Genomic DNA, 16,447 nt, shown 5'->3' with positions numbered 1-16,447 from the left:
ATGGCTCCGGGAGCTGTTCTGTATCGTTTCTATTTCTTTAGTAGCTGTTCTGGAGGAGGAACTAAGACCCGCGCGTCTTACTAAGCTGCCATCTTCTCTGGAAGTCTGCCAATACTTTTTAATTATCTGCCTAATATACTCAGGGATGTATCCGGGTATTAACTTAAGCTATACAGAATTATAAGCCTTCATTCCCAATCTGGGCTCCATATGTTTGGGTTGTTGAAATGAGCTATCCAGACAAGTTGAGTTAGATTATGTGCTATAGAAAATTTAGGTTTTGAACAAAATGAACCTCTCTGCTTTTGGTCTCACACAGTATATGAAGTTCTAAAATGCAGACAATGTCATCCTTACCCCTTACTGATTCACCTTAGTCCTGATCTGATTGGCTTCATTCTTATCTTTAATTGAAGCCTGATTTCTTTTTCAGTGTGACAGTTGTTGCATGTAGCAGCACTGACTGTCAGAGCTGCAAAACTCCAACTCTGAGTTTTAGGTGTTACACTGGTACCCCAAGTTCCAGGGAGAGACCAGGTTATGCATATACAGCATAGCATCTCAAAATCTGGAAATGACAGTAACAGCTCTGGAGTAAATGTGACTGTTATAAAAGCTTCTAATCTAGTCCCCAATTTTCTTATAGGTATTTTCTAAAAGAGACCACACAGTATTTGTTATTTTATTTCTGGCTTAGTTTGTACAACATAATGTCCCCAAGATTCATTCACTTTGTTGCATGCCTCACAACTTTGGTCCTTTCTTCAGCCATAGAATATTCTATCATATGTATGTACCTCAATTTGCCTTTCTGCTTCCCAGTCAGCATACCCTTCAACCACCTCTGTCCACTGGGCATCATAGATAATGTCCAAAATAAATAGTCCATGTCTTACAGTATCCTCACTTAATTGTACAATCATCAACTCTTAGTTTTAGACAATTTTCATTAGTCCAAAGAGAAAAATAATCCATAAATGCACCCTTATACCAAATAGCAAATCTAAACCTCCTCTTAACTCTTGTCTCTCTCACCCAACTATTTACCCTTAGTATTGCTGTAGTATTGTTAATAATATCTTCCTATTAACTACAGGCCATAGCATGCAACAATAGTTTCCCCCTGTACCCCTCTATTGACTTTTTTTTTGTACGAGATTCCTACCTTTGAAGTAGTTCATACAAGAACTTATATTTGCAGTGTTAATTGGTGGAATACATGGTTCTATACAACCCCTTTCAATCGAATTCACCTTCAATATGATAATATTGCTTATATACTCACCAGTGAACTATCATCAGTTCTAATCATTCCCATACATTTAAGTTCAACCTCATTAAATAGCCATTCACTCATCTCTAGCCTCTCTGTATCTCTAGTTCCCCTATATTGTACATTGTGAGCCTCTGAGTTTACCTTTACCAGAGTCATATTAGTGAAGTCATACAGTATCTATCTTCTTGTGTTTGGCTTATTTCACTCAGCATTATGTCCTCAAGGTTCATTCATGTTGTCATATGCTTCAGGCGCTCATTTCATCTTATTGCTTCATAATATTCCATTGTGTATATATATACCACATTTTATTTATCCATTCTTCTTTTGATGCGCACTCGGATTGTTTCATCTTTGGCAATTGTGAATAATGGTGCTATGAACATTGGTGTGCAAATGTCTGTTCATGTCACTGCTTTCAGCTCTTTTGGATATATACAGAGTAGTGGTATTGCTAGGTTAAAGAGCAACTTAATATTTAGTTTTCTGTAGAACTGCCAAACTGTTTTCCACAGCAGGTGTACCATTATACATTTCCACCAGCAGTAAATAAGTGTTATAATTTCTTCACATCCTCTCCAACATTTGTAGTTTCCTGTTTGTTTAATAGCAGTCCTTCTTACAGATGTGAGGTGATATCTCATTGTAGTCTTGATTTGCATTTCCTTTATAGCTAATGAAGATGAGGATCTGTTCACATGCTTTTCAGCCGTTAGTATTTGCTCTTCAGAAAAAATGTCTATCCATGTCATTTGCCCATTTTATAGTTGGGTTGCTTATTCCTTTGTTGTTGAATTGTATCATTTATTTCTGTATACAGGATATGAAACCTTTATCTTATATGTGGTTTCCAAGTATTTTCTTTCGTTGGTTTGGCTGCCTCTTCACCTTTTTGATATAGTCCTTTGAGGTACAGAAGCATTTGATCTTGAGGAGTTACCATTTACCTTTTTTTTTCTTTTGTTGCTTGTGCTTTGGGTATAAAGTTTAAGAAGCTGTCTCCTGTTATGAGGTCTTGAAAATGTTTCCCTATATTTTCCTTAGGAGTTTTATGGTACTGGCTTTTATATTAGGTCTTTGATCCACTTTGAGTTTATTTTTGTATAGGGTATAAGGTAGGGGTCTTCTTTCATTTTTTTGGCTATTGCTATCCAGTTCTCCCATGCCCATTTATTGAGAAGACTATTCTATCCCAGTTCAATGGTTTGGGGCCTTGCTGAAGGTCAGTTGAGCATAGATTTGGTGGTCTATCTCTGCACTCTCAATTCAATTCCATTGGTCAATAGTTCTGTCTTTGTGCCATTACCATGTTGTTTTGACCACTGTAGCTTTATAATAAGCTTTAAAGTCAAGAAGTGTTAGTCCTCTCCCTTTGCTTTTCTTTTTTAGGATTTTTTTTTTTTTTTACACGGGCAGGTACCAATAATCAAACCCAGGTCTCCGGCATGGCAGACAAGAACTCTGCCTGCTGAGCCACTGTGGCCCGCCCTCTTTTATAGGATATCTTTAACTATTCAAGGTCTCTTTCTCTTCCAAATAAATCCATAACTAGCTTTGCCTAGTTTGCAAAGTAGGTTGTTGGAATTTTGATTGGTATTGTGTTGAATTTGTAGATCAATTTGGGTAGAATTGACACATCTTAATTATATTTAACCTTCCTATCCATGAACACAGAATGTCTTTCCACGTATTTAGATCTTCTTTGATATTTTTTAGCAATGTTTTGTAGTTTTCTGTATAGAGGTCTGTTCTAGTTTGCTAGCTGCCGGAATGCAACATACCAGAGACAGATTGGCTTTTAATAAAAGGGGATTTATTTTGTTGGTTCTTCAGAGGAAAGGCAGCTAACTTTCCACTGAGGTTCTTTCTTACGTGGAAGGCACAAGATGGTCTCTGCTGGTCTTCTCTCCAGGCCCCTGGGTTCCAACAACTTTCCCCAGGGTGATTTCTTTCTCCATCTCCAAGGGCCTGGGCTGAGCTGCAAGTGCTGGGATGAGGAATGCCGAGCTGCTTAGCTGTGCTACATTGCGTTCTCTCATTTAAGCACAAGCCAATTAAGTTAAACCTCACTCATTGCAGCAGACACACCTCCTAGCCGACTGCAGATGTAATTAGCAACAGATGAGATTCACCTGCCATTGGCTCATGTCCACAGCAACAGAACTAGGTGCTTTCACCTGGCCAAGTTGACAACTAAATCTAACTACCACAAGGTCCTTTACAACCCTAGTTAATTTTATTCCTAAATATTTGATTTTTTAGTTGCTATTTTGAATGGAATTTTTTTCCTTAATTGTCTCCTCTCTTAGGTCATTACTTGTATATAGAAACATTACTGATTTTTGTACATTAATCTTGTATTCTGCCTGTTTGCTGAATTTGCTTATTAGCTCATGTAGTTTTGTCATAGATTTCTCAGGATTTTCCACATATAGAATCATGTCATCTGCAAATAATGAAAGTTTTACTTCTTCCTTTCCTATTTGGATAACTTATTTTTTTTCTCTTGACTGATTGCTCTTGCTAAAACTTCTAGTATGATGTTGAGTAATAGTACTGACAATAAGCATGACTGCCTCATTCACGGTCGTAGAGGAGATGCTTTCAATCTCTCACCTTTTAGTATGATGCTAGCTCTGGGTTTTTCATATATGCTCTTTATCATATTGAGGAAGTTCCCTTCGATTCCTCCCTTTTGAAGTATTTTTACATGCTGAATTTGTCAAATGCTTTTTCAGCATCAATTGAGATGATCGTGTGGTTTCCCTTTCGATTTGTTGATGTGCTGTATTACATTGATTGATTTTCTTGTGTTGAGCTACCCTTGCATTCCTGGTATAAGCAAATATTCCATATCGTTTTTATTGAAAAGCTTTTTTTTAAAGCTAGGCAGATACTCTCCAGAACAGCAGCTAGTTCCATCTCCCTACCCCATAATATTGACAGCCCCTACCAACATGAAAAAGTTAGAGTGGCCATAGCCCAAATACTCCTAGAGAGTGGGAGAAGGTAGGGTTTAACAAAAGAATCATTATATTAATATTTCTTTTTGTCTCCAGTATCTTAGAGCAGCTAGAAGTGCAAACCTAAAATTGTGGAATTGGAACCCATACCAAACTCTGAAATCTGTTCTGCAAGTAATTAATGAGCTGTGCTTTGAAATTTATTGCTTTTTTTGTATGTATGTTATTTTTCACAAAAAAGAAAAAAAAGTCTATTGTGATGATAAAAATAATAATTATTTTTATTATATTTATTATCTAATGTTCTGGAGCAGCTAGAAGGAAAAATCTGAGATGATGGTATGGTAGCCCATGACAAACTCTGGGATCTGTCCTGTAACTACTTGTTGAAGAGTGCTTTGAAAACTTGTTTTTTTTCTGTCTTTGCTTTGTATATATGTTATATTATACAATTAAAAAATTTAAAAAAAGGAGGGGGGTGCAGTCACTACGCCGGTGGGCAATCTGCCAGACTGCACTATCCACTTCTTCCCAGCAGGTGGTGGTCTTGAGCCACCTTTTCTCTTCAGGCCCACCTCTCCCTGACTGCAGTAGTAAGCTGCTAGAGCTGGATGGAGACCCAGTGCAATTCCATTCAGAGCTGCTGGCCTCAGTGTGCACTAAACGCCGCCATCCCTGGGACTGGGGGTTGAGCAGTGTGTACCTCAGTGGAGACTCCGCTTATGCGCCTGATGGGTCTGGTGGCCCCAGGCTTCCACTTGGGATGACCTTGAACTATAGGACTGGGTATTTCAGCTGCCCCTGCCCACAGCCAACCCAGAAATGCCTGGCTGCTGGTCACAGGGATTGTGGCTGGGTCTGCTTTCTCTTCCCTGCCTCTCCATCTGTGTATACCTGAGGTCTCCAGGCCTCTGTGGGAAAAGGGGAGGAGTGTCGGGACCCTGCATTTTCCCACCCTCCCAGGGGAACAGCCCCCCAGTCTCTGTCTAAAAACTAGGTTGCCACAGCAGCCTGTCTCAGGTTGGGAGCAGGCACTGTGCACTGGTGCAGTAAAGTAAGTCTGCTGGCTTCAGGTTCCACACAGGAGCTCCTGGCTGTGGAGCTGTGAGAGAAGATCCCCCGAGCTAGCTGAGGGGTAGTCTGAAATGCAGGGGCACTCCACTCCTTTGGGACTGTATTTTCCTGCATACCATTGCTTGTCCCTTTGGGGTCACATCCAAGCACCCTTACCCTATTCTCTCCATCTCAGTTTCTCTGATTTTTTCATCCAGGATCTCTCAATATAGTGTAGAAGACTCTCTCTCATCATTTGTACTCTGAAAGTCCTGTCCCAGTTGTTTTCTGTCCCTTCTCTTGTTTTTCCATAGAGCAGAGGTGAATTCAGCCCATGCTATTCTGCCATCTTCCCAGAAGTCCTCCATGCTTCTTTTATGCAATCAAGATTATAAGAGCCAAGCTTATTGCTGACCAAGTATACCATTTTTACTGTTTTCCTCTTATCTTTATAAAATAATGAAGCTACATACTAAACAACAATACTTTTTGAATTTTTTTTCTTCAAAGAAATTTCCAACAATCAGGTATATAAAACGGCCATGGCTCCAAGCTACCAGTTTCTATTTCTTCTCCCCATTGTGATAGCCCCTCAGTGATATTTGATAAATACCCCCTGAGTTTGCAGAGCACAGGATGAAGGCCACAATAAAAAATTCAGATTATAAACCCTACCTCAAAGAGATGGCTATACTTCTGAAATTCTGGCCAAGCTGCCAAAGCAGAGCTTCAAATATGTGTTGCTAACAGATCCATTAAAGTGTAATAATTTTATGTATTCATTTTTACCTAGAATTGCATTTTCAGGTAGCATTTACCATACGAAGTCAAGCTGTAATTATAGCTGTTTCTTCAGGATGCACTTTTTATATAATTTGGGCTTGATGGTTCTACTGGGGCTAAAATAGTTTTCTTTTGCTAATTTAAAAGTTAAATTTCACATTAGTCAAGATTTGCTTTTCATAAACTGTTTAGTTTTATATATATCTTTGTGAAGTAATTTATTTGCTAGTTAAAATTTTTTTTCTTTCTTTTTTGCTCTTCTAGTTTGCCAGAGTTTGGATACCAGATCCAGAAGAAGTTTGGAAGTCAGCAGAGCTGGTCAAAGATTATAAACCTGGAGATAAAGTCCTCCTGCTTCACCTTGAGGAAGGAAAGGTAAAAATTTTGCTTTTATTTGTTGTCATTGGTATAAAATAGAAGGAGTTCAAAACTGTAAGTTTACTCTGAAATGCTGGACCTCAATTTGGAATTAAATTTTGAACTAATCTAATATCTTTACTTATTAAATTGGCAAAAATGATAAACTGAATTATTTATCCTAATAGAGTTACCAATAACATGTGTTAGTGAAAATAGCAAACATTTTAAAACTCCATTATTTTGTTCTATGAGTCTGTTATGATTAAGATTAGGTTCTTAGCTAATCTCACAAAGATATGCCTCTTTAACAGTATTTTGTTTAGCCTAGCATTAAAATTGTTTCATCTGAGGAGCCAATCTAAGATTTGATATTTGCGAGTCACTAATCATATATAAAAAATATTTACTGAGAAGCTGTTATGTGTAAAACATTTTGCTATGACCCAGAAAAGCTTATAACCAGTTGGGTACTATAGTTACCTCTTTGTATTCACTGCATGAATGAACCAATTTTAGTCCACTCTTTATAACTTCCACTACATTTAACAGGACATGTCATACTTTTTTCTTAAAATCCTTTGTAATTATCAGATCCTGCTCCAGTTAAGATGGCAGAGTGAGGGTCTTCAGGGCTCTCTCTCTCCACAGAAGCTTTAAATAACCACCAAGATCTTGCAGAAGCATCTTTCTCAAAACTCAGGAAGTAGTTAAAGGGCTGCAGTAAAAGGTTGAGCACCAAATTAAGAAATAGGCTCCTTAAAGCAGCGGGATCTCCTGGCGTTCTGACTGTTCCTCCCTCATCACTCACCAGCTGGGTATGAAGATGGCCTTCATGCCTGGTGGGTTCATGGTTCTGATTCTGGAGAGAGCAGAGTAACCCTTGTGCACATACTGGGAACATGTATGTCTGGCCGGATCTATTTGGTGGTAGGCTGAGGGACTGTCAGTCCCAGGAATTACCCTGCATGTAGAAGGCAGTTTATAGAGCTATCCTACAGAAGTTGTGGGAAAGCGGATAAATTGTGCTGCCTCAAACAGAGGAATGTAAGCTGTGGGACATAAAGTGCAGAGCTTGAGACCAAGAGGAAACTGTTTCCTAGGGAAGAGGGGACATTCTGAACCATGTATATGGGGAAATTCCTTGGTCCACAGGCACATGCCCAAGATAAGACAAGACACACAAGCCAGAGACAAGGAGCAGGGAAAACCTAACACATTGACTTGGAGCTGTTTTCCAAACTTATTGTATGATGAGCCATGAAGGAGAGCACTTGTATAGGTCAATCTGCAAAGATTGGGAAAAGTGTTTTCTTTTTCAAAGCCTTTTTTGTTGTTGTTAGCTCCTGGCAATCAAGCAGAGCTCTGTCTTTATGCTAGCTGGATACAGTCTTTTTTTTTTTTTTTTTTGCTTTACATGGGCAGGCACCGGGAAACGAACCCGGGTCCTCTGGCATCGCAGGCAAGCATAGGATACAGTCTTTTATGAAGTAGGTACCTCAGAGCCTAAATTCTAGTAATGACAAATTAAAATATCTAGATTTCAACAAAAGATTATAAAATAGATAAATAAATAGAAAGTGAGGGCCCAGGCAAAGGAGAAAATTAAAGCAGTGGTAACTTTCAATGAGGAGGACCAGACCTACTATATACCAGGTAAATATTTTTTAAAAAATCATTGTAAATATGCTGAAAGAGCCAAGGGAAAACGTAAACAAAGAGCACAGGAAATCAGGAAAATGATAAATGAACCCAAAGAGTATATCAATATAGAGTTGGAAATTATGAAAAGGAACCAGAGCTGAAGACTATAGTAACAGAAATTCACAATTCCCCAGAGGGGTTCCACAGCAGATTGGAGCTGGCAGAATAAGGAATCAGGAAACTTGAAGATAAGAAGATTAAATTCATTCAGTCTGAGGATCAGAAAGAAGAACGGATGAAGAAAAATAAATAGAACCTAAGGAAGTTCTAGGCCACTAACAAGTGTACCAATAGATGCATTGTGGGAGTCGTAGAAGGAGAAGAAAGAGAGAAAGGGGCAGAGAGAATATTCAAAGAAATAATGCCTGAAAACTCCCCAAATTTAATAAAAGACATGAGTATGCACATCTAAGATGCTCAAAGAAGTTCAAACAGGTTAAACCCAAATAGACTCACACCACAATCAAACTGTGAAATGCCAGAGATTAAGAGAGAATTCTGAAAGCTGTAGGAGAGAAGCAATGGGTCACTTACAAGGGAGCCTCAGTAAGATTAAGTACTAATTTCTCATTGGAAACCATAGAGGCAAAGAGGCAGAGGGGTGACATATTTAAAGTGCTGAAAGCAAAAAATTGCCAATCAATAATTCTACACCTGGCAAAACTGTCTTTCAAAAGGGAGGGAAAGATGAAGACATTCCCAGAAAAGCAAAAGCTAAGGGAATTCATCACCACTAGACCAGCCCTATAAGAGATGTGAAAGAGGGTTCTGCAGTTTGAAAGGAAAGGACCATAAATAGTAGATGAAAGCCCTGTGAAATATAAAGATCTCCAATAAGAATAATGACATGGTTACATATAAATGCCAGTACTATTGTGTTGTTGGTTTGTAATTCCACTTTTTGCTTCTTACAGGATCTAGAAGGCCAATGCATAAAATATAACTGAATCAGTGGTTTTCAACTCATAATATGTACATATGTAATTTCTCACAAGAACTACATTAAAAAGATCAGGAAATGGAAAGGGTATAGGAACATAGTTTGTATATGCTATTAAAGTTAAGTTGGTATCAAAGCAAATAAAATTCTTGTAGATTTAGAATGTTAACTTTAAGCCTCATAGTAATTACAAAGAAGATATTGGAGAATATGGAAGCTCATAGAGATAAAATTAGAATGACGTTTTCCAGGGGTAGAAGACAGGGGCAGTGGGGAGTTAATGCATAATGGGTATAGAGTTTCTGTTTGGGAAAATAGTAACATTTTAATAATGGAAGATGGTGAGGGTACCACAATACTGTGAATGTGATTAATCTCATTGAATGGTATGCTTGGTAGTTGTTGATATACAAAAGTTTATGTTGTACATATGTTTCCACAATTAAAAAAAAGGGATGAGCAAGTAGAGACAATTAAATGATAACTGAATGATAGCGAAGTACAATACATGATCCTTGATGGCATCTAACAAGGGAGTAGAAAGAGCTCACAGAGATATTATTGAGATGTATGAAAATACTGGAATATAGACTATAAGCTTTATATTAATATTGCATTTCTTGAACTTTATAACTGCACTTAATGTGGTTAGGTAAGTGAATATCCTTGTTCTTAGGAAATGTACATGACAGTATTAAGTGTTCAGGGAGTAAGATATATGCAACCTGCACTCAAGTCTTCACAGGATGGATTGATAGATAATACATGATAGAACAACAGGGCAAAATGTTAAAATTGCTGTATCTTAGTATCTGGGGATATAGGAGTATGTTCTTTGTATGCGGTTTATACTATTTTTAATTGTTCTGTAAGTTTGAAAGTATTTCAAAATAAAAAGTTAAACAACAACAACAGACTTTTGTAACATTAATTTCCTGTAATGAATTTATAATCTAGCCAGGGAAATTATATAGGAGATAAAGTGTAGTTTAACATCACAATTTGAAAGGCAGTATTTGATTAACTATCAAATGAATAACACTGTCCTGACAATTAATATATATTGAACACTTATGTGCCAGGCATTGTTCTCTATTCCTTGTGGGTTATAAATCCTTTAGTCCTTACAATGACTCTATGAGGTAGGACTGCCATTATCTTTGATCTTACAGACAAGAAAATTGAGGCTCAGAGAGGTTAAATGACCTGCTCAGGATTATAGGGGCATTAAAGAATGAAGCTGGGATTTGAAGCCAGGAAATCTGCCTTCATAATCTGTGCTTATAATCACTCTGCTATAGTCTGTTGGATTTTAGGAGAGCAGTAGAGGGAAATAACATGGACTGTTTTATCAGGAAAGTCTTCAGGAAAGAGGAAGCATTTTGACTGAGTCTTAAAAGGTAGGTAGAATTTTGGATTGGCAAGAGAGAGAGGTAGATGCTGTGAGGATTGGAATGTTTTCTGGAGATAGTGAATATAAGTTGGCTAGAATGTCAGTGGAGTTGACATTGTTGAATGTGGTTGTTCCAGTTTGCTAGCTGCCAGAATGCAATATACCAGAAATGAAATGGCTTTTAAAAAGGGGAATTTAATAAGTTGCTAGTTTACAGTTCTAAGGCCAAGAAAATGTCCCAATTAAAACAAGTCTATAGAATTGTCCAATCTAAGGTGTCCAGGGAAAGATACCTTGGTTCAAGAAGGCCAGTGATGTTCAGCATTTCTCTCTTAGCGGGAAGGGCACATGGCAAACATGGTGGCATCTGCTGGCTTCCTCTCCAGGCCTCTTGTTTCATGAAGCTCCCTGGAAAGCATTTTCCTTCTGTATCTCTAAAAGTCACTGGCTGGTGGACTCTCTGCTTCCTGGTTCTGCTCGGCTTTGCTGTGGCTTTCTGTGACTTTCTCGTGGCTCAAAAAAAAGGGACTCTCTCCATAATGTTTCCTCTTTTAAAGGATTAATGGGTGTAGTCACAACTCCATGGAACTATCTGATCAAAAGTTACTACCCACAATTGGGTGGGTTGCATCTCCAAGGGAACAATCAAAATGCTCCCAGCCAGCAATATTGAATGAGGATTCAAGGACATGGCTTTTCTGGGATCCACCACAGATTCAAATTGGCACAGTGGTCTAATTGAACAAATGTTTAAAGTTCTTGCTATGTACCATGATAAGAGCTGGAGATAGGTATGATTTTTGTCATTATTGTCAAGTAATAGAGATAGACATACTTGCAAATAGTTGTGGCATAAGGTATAAAAATATAAACAAGAAACAAAAGTAGAATAGTGGAGGGAGTGAATAATTTGGTGAGAGGAGCTGGTGTAGGTGAGGGGTCAGAGGGACATGTTTAAAGAATGAATAAGACTAAAATCATTTCTGTTAACCATAAAGAACATCAGACTCCATCTGAGATTCTACAAGTTTCACGCACTAAGATTTCTTTCTAGAAACCTACATCCTCCAGATAGATTCATATACATGATAAGTCCTAAAATCCAGAGGGCCCAGCCTCTCCAAGAACTTCAACTAGTTCCATTCCTTTACCCATATTATCAATACCTCTTTCCAATATGAAAAAGTTAGAACGGGTATAGCCCCACCCCTAAAGATTGGGAGAAGGATCAAAGGAGAGGGAGAAATTATAACAGAGAAGATAGGATTTAACAAATACTGTGACTGCTGAATCATTATATTGATATTTCTTTTAGTCTCCAGTGTTTTGAAGCAGCTAGAAGGAGAAATCTGAAATTGCAGAATTGTAACCCATACCAAACTCTGAAATCTATTCTGTAACTATGACAACATAATTTGAAATTTATTGCTTTTTTGTATATATATTTCACAATAAAAAAGCCTTTTTAAAATTTTTTAAAGAATGAGTAGGATAAGGGGGAGTGCATTTCAGGGATCCAGACAAGCACATACAGTCAGGGATACATGCGCAGTCAGGTATGTTTGGGGAACCACATGAATTCCATGTTATCGAGATGTGAAGTGAGAGTACAGGGCAGGCAAGAGACTGGGGCAGGGGAAACAAATTGATATTGATGCTAAATCTTTCCTTGTCTCTTATGACCTTGGCACTTTGTAGAGTAATGCTCAGATATTTTGTGGAATGTCCCTCAGTTTGGGTTTGTGCGATGTTTTCTCATGACTACAGTTATGGCTTTTAGGGAGGAATACCACAGAGATGATATGCCTTTCTCAGTGCATTTTATCAGGGGGTTGGTGATAATGATGTATCTCATCACTGGTGATGTTAACCTTGATCACCTGGTTAAGGTAGTGTCTGCCGGGTTTATCCACTATTAAACTACAATCTTTTCCCTTTGTAATTAGTATTTGTGGGGAGATACTGTGAGGCTATGCAAATACCCTTTTTCTCCTTAAACTTTTGCCGGCTAATCTGAGCATTCATCAGTAGATAAATTGCCTCCAGTAATTATTACTGTTATTCTAGTTTGCTAGCTGCCGGAATGCAATACACTAGGAATGGAATAGCTTTTTGAAAGGGGAATTTAATAAGTTGCTAGTTTACAGTTCTAAGACCAAGAAAATGTCCCAATCACAACAAGTCTATAGAAGTGTCCAATCTAAGGTATCCAGGGAAAGATACCTTGGTTCAAGAAGGCCGATGAAGTTCAGGGTTTCTCTCTCAAGTGGAAGGGCACACGGCGAACACAGAGTTTCTTTCTCATCTGGAAAGGCACATGGTAAACACAGTCAGGGTTCCTCTCTTATCTGGAAGGGCACATGCTGAACATAGTGTCATCTGCTAGCTTCTCCTGCCTTCCTGTTTCATGAAGCTCCCCAGGAGGCGTTTTCCTTCTTCATCTCCAAAGGTCGCTGGCTGGTGGACTCTGCTTCTCATCACTATGTCATTCTGCTCTGCTCTCTCTGAATCTCTCTCATGCTCCAAAATGTTTCCTCTTTTATAGGACTCCAGAAACTAATCAAGACCCACCCAAATGTGTGGAGACACTCCTCTACCTCACCCAGCTTAACAACCACTCTTGATTAAGTCACAACTCCAGGGAGATGATCTAATTACAGTTTCAAGCATACAGTACTGAATAGGGATGAGAAGAAACCGCTGTCTTTACAAAATAGGATTAGAATTAAACCATGGCTTTTCTAGGGTACATACATCATTTCAAACCAGCACAACTGTTATATTCTAATTGTGATTTTTTTATATTCCTCATTCCTTCTACATTTATTAATTGGAATTCTTCTGTAAAGAAGAGCTTTCCCTTTTCCCCCATTTATTCATACAATCACTTATTTATATCATTATGTTGTTGCTCGAATTATCCCAGCTTTGGCCTTCTAGAACTTTCAAGTTGGTTCCTTTGTCTTTTCGACACGCCCCATCCTGTTTTTTATGAGTACTTCATTACTTTTTGATACTACAAGCTATTGCAGGCTTATTTGGCATTTTCCCTGTCCTAGCCCTGATTCCTTTTCTTAGAGAAATGGTATCTAACATGCGAGATCTGGACACTAAATGAGCTCCTTGCTGTTGAGAGGTCACTTTTTTTAAGACCCTCTAAGCAAATAGAGCTAGGAAATATATATATATTTCATACTAATCCGTGTATATACACACATCTAAATTACTTTCTCTGTATGGATATATATGTTTTTAAATTAAAATCATGAGTTTATACTGATACCTTTGAATTCTTTCCTTTATTTTCATTAGCTGTAATATATTTACTTATTGGTTGTACACATAAAATAATTTCAGAATTGCAAGCTGTCCTGATTTGCTAGCTGCCAGAATGCAATATACCAGCAACAGAATGGCTTTTAAAAGGGGGAATTTAATGAGTTGCTAGTTTATAGTTCTAAGGCCAAGAAAATGCCCCAATTACAAGTCTATAGAAATGTCCAATCAAAGACATCCAGGGAAAAATACCTTGGTTCAAGAAGGCCAGTGAAGTTCAGGGTTTCTCTCTCAAGTGAGAAGGCGCATGGCGAACACAGTCAGAGTTTCTCTCTCATTTGGAAGGGTACATGGTGAACATGGTCAGAGTTTCTCTCTCATCTGGAAAGGCACATGGTGAACACAGTCAGGGTTCCTCTCTCATCTGGAAGGGCACATGGCAAACACGGTGTCATCTGCTTACTTTTTCTCCTGGCTTCCTGTTTCATGAAGCTCCCCGGGAGGCATGTTCCTTCTTCATCTCCAAAGGTTGCTGGCTGGTGGACTCTGCTACTCGTGGCTATGTCATTCTGCTCTGCTGTCTCTGAATCTCTCGTTCTCCAAAAATGTTTCCTCTTCTATAGGACTTCAGAAACTAATTGAGACCCACCCAAATGTGTGGAGACATACCTCCAGCTAATCCAGTTTTGAGAACCACTCTTGATTAAATCTCATCTCCACAGAGATGATCTGATTATAGTTTCAAACATACAGTAGAGAATAGGGATCATTCTGCCTTTAAGAAATGGGATTTAGATTAAAACATGGCTTTTCTAGGGAACATACTTCCTTTCAAACCAGCACACAAATCAATTGCCTGTAGGAAACAAATTTGCTAACCATAGTATAGTCTCTGTGTTTAAACTTATAAATCCTTAAATTAAAAAAAAAATACATGAATAGAATGATGTGTACATTTAATAGAGGTATATATAGGATTGGAAAACAAGCAAGGATATCTACCACCTATCCCAGGATTCTTCCCTTTTAGTAACCATAGTCTGTTTAGGGTCTCAGGATAAAAAAGAGAGAAGGCAGAAGCTCACATGGCCTTTGTAATCATAGAAGAATACTTTTATTTAGTGATCCTAGGAGCATGTTATATCTATTTCAAGCCTGAGTCCAAGAAGAAAATTTTCATAAAGAAGGGAACTTCCTCAACATGATAAAGGAACTATATGAAAAACCCACAGCTAACATCATCCTCAATGGGGAAAGACTGAAAGCTCTTCCCCTAAGATCGGAAACAAGACAAGGATATCTCCTGTCACCACTGTTATTCAACATTGTGTTGGAAGTTCTAGCCAGAGCAATTAGACAAGAAAAAGAAATACAAGGCATCAAAATTGTAAAGGAAGAAGTAAAACTCTCACTGTTTACAGATGATATGATACTGTATGTTGAAAACCCCGAAAAATCTATAGCAAAACTGCTTTAGCTAATAAATGAGTACAGCAAAGTGGCAGGCTATACGATCAACACCCAAAAATCTGTAGTGTTTCTATACACAAGTAATAAGCAATCTGAGGGGTAAATAAAAAAGAAAAAAGAAAAAAAATCCATTTACAATTGCAACCAAAGGGGTAAAACATTTAGGAATAAATTTAACTAGGATATGAAAGACGTATACAAAGAAAACTATGAGAAATTGCTAAAAGAAATCACAGAAGACCTAAATAAATGGAAAGGCATACTCTCTTCATGAATTGGAAGACTAAATATAGTTGAGATGTCAGTTCTGCCTAAATTGATTTATAGATTCAATGCAATACCAATTAAAATCCCTAAAACTTATTTTGCAGAAATAATAAAACTAATAACAAAATTTATTTGGAAGGGCAGAGTGCCCCGAATAGCTAAAAATATTTGAGAAAGAAAAATGAAATAGAAGGTCTCATACTACCTGACTTTAAGGTGTATTACGAAGCAATAGTGGTCAAAACAGCATGGTACTGGCATTAAGATAGATATACTGACCAATGGAATTGAAGAGAGTGTTCAGATATAGACCCTCTCATGTATGGACAAATTGATCTTTGATAAGGCAGTCAAGCCAACTCATCTGGGACAGAACAGTCTCTTCAATAAATGGTGCTTGGAGAACTGGATATCTACATGCAAAAGAATTAAAGAGGATCCATATTTCACACCCTGTACAAAAATTAACTCAAAGTGGATCAAAGACCTAAATTTTAGAAGTAAGGCCATAAAACTTTTAGAAGAAAATGTAGGGAAATAGCTTATAAAACTTTTAATAGGAGGCAGTTCCTTAGATCTTACACCCAAAGCATGAGCACTGAAGAAGGAAATAGATGAATGGTAACTCCTCAAAACTGAACACAGTTGTGCATCAAAGAACTTTGTCAAGAAAGTAAAAAGGCAATCTTAACAATGGGAGACAATATTTGGAAATGACAGTATCAGATAAGGGTCTAGTATCCAGAATATATAAAGAGATTGTTCAACTCAACAACAAAAAGACAAATGACCCAATTACAAAATGGGCAAAGGACGTGAACACTTCTCAGAAGAGGAAATACAGATGGCTAAAAGGCACATGAAAAGATGCTCAACTTCCCTGTCTATTAAGGAAGTGCAAATCAAAACTGCAATGAGATATCTCATGCCCACCAGAATGGCCATTATATAAAAAAAACGAAACA

The 16,447-nt window shown here is 37.8% G+C and overlaps 1 protein-coding gene across 10 annotated transcripts in view; it reads left to right on the top strand.

The window, feature by feature from the left end:
- The window catches only part of MYO5A (myosin VA), a 278,306-nt gene that overhangs the window by 96,004 nt on the left and 165,855 nt on the right, over positions 1-16,447 (top strand). For all 10 annotated transcript variants that reach the window (XM_077127922.1, XM_077127921.1, XM_077127920.1 and 7 more), the window contains one exon: positions 6,340-6,450. In XM_077127922.1, coding sequence (XP_076984037.1) covers positions 6,340-6,450 — 111 coding nt within the window. The remainder of the gene's footprint in view (positions 1-6,339; positions 6,451-16,447) is intronic.

The sequence above is a fragment of the Tamandua tetradactyla genome, chromosome 14 (assembly GCF_023851605.1).
Source record: "Tamandua tetradactyla isolate mTamTet1 chromosome 14, mTamTet1.pri, whole genome shotgun sequence".
Lineage (NCBI taxonomy): Eukaryota > Metazoa > Chordata > Mammalia > Pilosa > Myrmecophagidae > Tamandua > Tamandua tetradactyla.
Note: the sequence above shows the minus strand (reverse complement) of the source record. Positions and strands in the feature narration are given on the sequence as shown.